This window comes from Populus trichocarpa, chromosome 1 (genome assembly GCF_000002775.5).
Source record: "Populus trichocarpa isolate Nisqually-1 chromosome 1, P.trichocarpa_v4.1, whole genome shotgun sequence".
NCBI classification, from domain to species: Eukaryota; Viridiplantae; Streptophyta; class Magnoliopsida; order Malpighiales; family Salicaceae; genus Populus; species Populus trichocarpa.
The window spans coordinates 42,151,957-42,157,404 of NC_037285.2; the positions used below are offsets into that span (position 1 = coordinate 42,151,957).

The 5,448-nt window shown below is 29.9% G+C and overlaps 1 protein-coding gene across 1 annotated transcript; it reads right to left on the reverse strand.

Annotated features, from left to right (window-relative positions):
• Positions 1 to 1,005: 1,005 nt before the first annotated feature.
• On the reverse strand, positions 1,006 to 3,398 carry LOC18095540 (uncharacterized protein At4g28440). The gene is made up of 2 exons (XM_006370147.3): positions 2,981 to 3,398; positions 1,006 to 1,372 (listed from the first exon to the last, which is right to left on the reverse strand). Exons 1-2 carry the CDS (start codon positions 3,249 to 3,251, stop codon positions 1,182 to 1,184), a joined length of 462 nt encoding a protein of 153 aa, XP_006370209.1. The 5' UTR covers positions 3,252 to 3,398; the 3' UTR covers positions 1,006 to 1,181.
• Positions 3,399 to 5,448: the final 2,050 nt, after the last annotated feature.

Here is a 5,448-nt window from a genome sequence, read left to right on the forward strand (position 1 = left end):
AAACTGGAAAAAAAAATAACTTAGAGGACAACGACAAATCTTTCATTGAAGGGAGAAATTGAAATGAAGAATTAATTTATCAAAAGAACTAAAAAGAGCAATAAAAAAGTAAGGATTAAATTGAAAAAATAATAATAAATCAAAAATTAGAATCGAATAATGAAATTGAAATTGAAAACAAATAAAGATTTTACAAAAGGACAAAAAAATAGAAATTAAAAGAATAAGGATCAAATTGAAAAAAATAATATATCATAAATTTGGATTGAATAATGAATTTAAAGACAAATAAAAAATATATATAAAAGAGTCAAGAAAAAAAATCAAAATCAAAAGAATAAAGATCAAATTGAAAAAAAATATATATATAATAAATTAGGATTGAATGATAAAATTAAAAACTTTACAAAAGAATAAAAAATTAAAATTAAAAAAAAATATATATATATAAAACTAAAAAGACAACTATGAAAATTTAAATGCTAGAGTGATTTTAAAAGGAAAGGAAGAGAAAAGAAAGGAAAAACATCACCGCAACAAACCAGTTACTATTCTCTATATACACAGCATCTTAGTTTTTTTTGGTGTGAGGTCTCATTGTGAGCCATCATATGGAAGAAAAAAAATGTCGTGAACACATGTTCCAATTTCCTTGTTATGCCATGCCCACACTTGTTTGTTTTTACATTTTAAATTGCATTTGAATGAAAAAATAAATAAATATAACAACTAATAAAAACCTCTTTTAAATTATTTATTTTTGTATTTCAAATTGTATTTAAATATATTTAACTTGAAAATATATCAAATTAATAATTTTTTACTATTTTTCAATGATTTTAATAAATTAATATTACAAAAAATATTTTAATATATTTTTAAATAAAAAAAACACTTTCAAAAAATATTTTTCATTCATAGTTAAAAGAGGAAAAGAAAGCAGCATTGCTTTGGTTTTCGTCATGTCTATGAACCATTTTCAAGCTAGATGAACCATCCACAAAATAAACTGAAACCACATAAGAATATTACTCGAAATTAGAAAAGTGCCACCATAATTTTTAGATTTCCGTAGCTACTCTCACCACATACAATATTACTCGGAATTAGAAAAGTGCCACCATAATTTTTAGATTTCTGAAGCTACTCTGTATCACAATATATTGGCCAAGAGATCCCTATCACTCTCCTGTAACATTCACAAGCTCGTATTCAACAAGAGAGAGATTGTTGTCTTCCTTGACTACAAATTCTGCAGGCTCAGTGACTTCAACACGACCCCATTTGTCAACTGCTAGCCTCATAGATCCCTTAAACATGTCAATCTTTGCATTGCGGAGGATTACAGTCGTCCCTGGCTTCACCAAATCAACTGAGAAAAAGAAAGAAAGAAAAGGTTGTTAGAACAATAAAGCAGCCAGTAATGGGGACATTTGTAAGGTTAAAACAAATAAACTTTAAATCACAAAGAATCTACATTTTTATCCATATCCAGCTTGTTCCACAATTTCCAAAACCATTTGAATTCGAAGACAATTATGAAAATTGTAGTGACAATTTAGAAGACTATAATCATGACCAGTAATATAAATCCCCTAAGCAGAGAGCATCTAGATATTAAACATCCCATCTGAGCTATCTCACTGAATTAAAGTTTGTTGCACCACTGAAATCTGGGCAAGAAAAAGAAGATATCCACTCCAGTCAACAAGCTCAACTATAAACAAATATAATTTACCACTCAGACTATAGTTTAAGTTTTTGGAAAACAAGGCTCAAAAGCAACAGATCACTAAATAGAGGAGGGGGATGCAACAAGTTCATTCACTAATAGACTTGAGGTTGTACACCATTAATATTGCATGTTGATGAAACCCAACAAGAATGATCTTGGTCAGACCATCCACAAAGCCAATTAGCCATAAACTGCAAAACCAATTCCATCAATTACAGCTTATTCACAGAGCAGAACCAGAGTGCATAATATAAGCAGTAACTAAAGATGTGGAGAACACCACCTCTGATGCAGCACATCAGATTCCACCCATCAAGTTAAACATAGCCTCCTCTATTGAACAAAACAAATCTAGCACTCATCCACATCTATTGCATAAAAATAATAACCATATTCACAACAAGATCGCATGCACGCGCACATAGATTGATTTATTTTTTGTAGCTATGAATACTGCAACCATTCCTAGCTAAGTAGGCAGTTGACTTAAGAGAAAATCACTATCCATCAATATTCTATAGATTCACAGATAATTCAACCTTTGCCATTGGAGAACATGCTTTTTATTTCTTATTAGCACAAGTTAAAATGGGAGTTGTTAAGCGTAATTAGCTACCTTTTGCAAGTCATGTTGAGGAGAAAGCCTCTAGACCGTTAATATTAACTTGGCTACAGCTCCCCATCCAGACCTAATTGACATCATTTCGCTTCATAGAGTCGCAGATCATACTTGTTAAACCAGGACTACGGTTTATATAGTGATTGGCATCATACTCTAGGGAATCTTCTATCATCATACTCTAAAATGCAAACGTAAATTTTAATGACATTTCAAAACAAGGCCCAAAATCATTTTTCCAATCTCAAAAGGAACCAAATTCAACACAAAGATGCAACGATAATTTCAGTTATGGGAACAAAAACAATTCCAAATCCTAAACTTTCATCTCTTTTCCTAAGCGGAAAGGGTGAGAAAGAAAAATTCAACATGAATCCTAAGATTCTTGTGCAAAGGAAGAGAGCCCAAAAATGTCTTATATCAAGGCATATCATCCATTGAAACATGCATACATAAATTTAAGCACCATTTATCCTTCACGCTCAACAAACAAGCAGAAAATATTAAATGTTAAAAAAACAAACAAATCATAAACCAAAAATTAAAAAAAAAAAAAAAAAAAACGTGCAGATACATCTTCTTCTTCAGAAATAAATAAATAAATGAGAGAGAAAGAAAAAAGGAACCTTGTTCGTTTCTTGCGGTGAAGATGATGGAACCAGTGTCATCCCCAATAAGACATTCAGCGATTCGTGACTGACGGAGATGGTGAGAGACCGATCGGCCCTTTGGAAGGACAGCAATGGAATTAAGGACCTTGACAGTCAAGGTATGACCTCCAGTTCCAGGCTTAAGCAGGTCCACTTTGGTGAAGACAGGCTTTCTAAGTCCAGGTTTCCCACCCGCATTGCTGCTCTCTTCTTGTTGTTCCTTTCCTGTTTTTGTTGGTGTTGCCATTCTTTTGATTTACCTCAAATTCCTTAACCCTAATTTTTATTTTATTTTATTTTGCGATCAAAATGGAATTTTTATTTTAGTATTTGTTCTCCGCGTTAGCGTTAGGCGATTCTATTCGTTTGCTTTATCTTTACATGTTAGGAGAAGATGCTTTAATAAATAAAGTTTGAATGGTGAGTTTTTGCGACTCATGGAGTGCTGTGGAAGAATCGCTATTTGGGGCGTATACAGCCACCTATCCTAGACAGAGAAAAATAAGGAAAGTACATAAAATTAAAAAATAAATTTAAAAGTAAATAAAATTAAAATGAAAGTAAAAATAAATTTATTATTAAAGTTATATATTTTGATGTTTTATAAAATATAATTCATCTATAATCAAATCTGAATCGATATTATAACAACCCCTTAATCGAAATAAAATAGCAATCTCATGTCAACTGGAAAATAAAATAATTAAATTTTTTTTCTCTCTCAATTCCTCCTTTCTTCACTTGATTCTTCCTTATATTAGTGTTTTATAAGTTGAACTTTGTAAGTTTACAAGGTTATTCTCTCACTTTTCTTATTTTGTTTTTCCTTGGATTTTTTTTATGTTTTTCCCTTACTTTTCTCTATTTCTCTCTAATCTTTTCTTCTTTTTTTTTCCTATTCTTCTTCTGCCTAGTCAGCAACATATAAAAGGAAGGAAAAGCAGATTTGTTTTATTTTTTAATGGCAAATAATCATTTTATTCTTAATGAGTCGTTTTGCTTTTATTTGACGGTCCTTTTTTTTTGTAACACTACCAAGCTCCGTTCATCCTAAAAATTTAACCAGATTTTATTTGATATATTTTAAGATTCCTTGTAAAATTTCAGCTCAATCTGATTGTTGGATTGAAAATTACATCCAATAACGTAAAACTAATCAAATTGTGATTTTTCATCAAATTTCTAAATTTCTCCAAAAATTCTGAAATTTTAACCCAAGCTAAAGCATCATATTAGAAGGCTCCACGTAAATTTTTAGAATTTTTTGATAACTCAATCGAGAATTATGAATTTGTTTTTACATAAAACTAGTCAAAACATATTGATAAAATCTTGACCTGGGCTATAGCCCACCCAAGCCTTTAACATGCTTTCGTCCTTGGTTGTGGTGGTTTAAAGTGTTTTTCACATAGAAATACATCAAAATAATTTTTTTTATTTTTTAAAAATTATTTTTAACATCATCACATCAAAACGATCTAAAAACATTAAAAAAAATTATTTTAAATAAAAAAAATTAAAATTTTAAAAAGCATAATTTACAACGCGAATCTCGTTGGCATAGCATGAAAATTGGAAATTGATTGTTAGTTTAATCATTCCTTCTATCGTTTAACATTTACTGTTTTTTTATTTCAAATGCATAAAAAAAATTATTTATTTTTTAAAATTTTATTTTTAATATCAACATATTAAATTTATCTGAAAACATAAAAAATTAATTTAAAATTAAAATGCAAAAATTATTATAATCTTTTGATTAACTTTTGCACTCTGCGTTAAAACTTCTTGACCCTATATTTTATGGGCTAAGTACGGGCCTAATTTGTTAACAATTTTTCTCAGGTTTCGGACTGAGCTAGCAGCCTAAACGAAGACTAGAGACATCCACACTTTTATTTCATTTCTCAATTTACATAGGGCCCATTTATCTTAGCTTTTCAACTTGGACAAAAGGTGGATTAAAGTAGCAATATTTGTTTTATGCACAATCATTCGGTAGTATGAAAAATTCATTGGAGACAACCAATATATTTTACAATATTCGGACCATAAAATATCCAACACAGCAAGAGGTAAAAATTTACCAATCTATACCATAGACATAATAGTGGAAAGAACTTGAACACAAAATATTTTTAATACCTAGTTAATAGTGGTAACCAATGGAAACATTGAGAACCCTAGTTTTTATTCATGATATATATTGAATCGATTGATATCATAGCATGTTGATCTATTTGATGAACAAAGATGGTATCTGTGATGCAAGAGTGGAGGTCATCTAGAACAATGTGAGGGCTCGAGAGGAAATACAAGAAACCTAATCATAAAAACCAGATTGTTGAGAGAAAACAATGAAAATGATATTAACTAGCTTAAAACATCTAATTTGACTATTGAGAGGTACAAACAAGAATCATATCGAGTAGAGGGATGTGCTT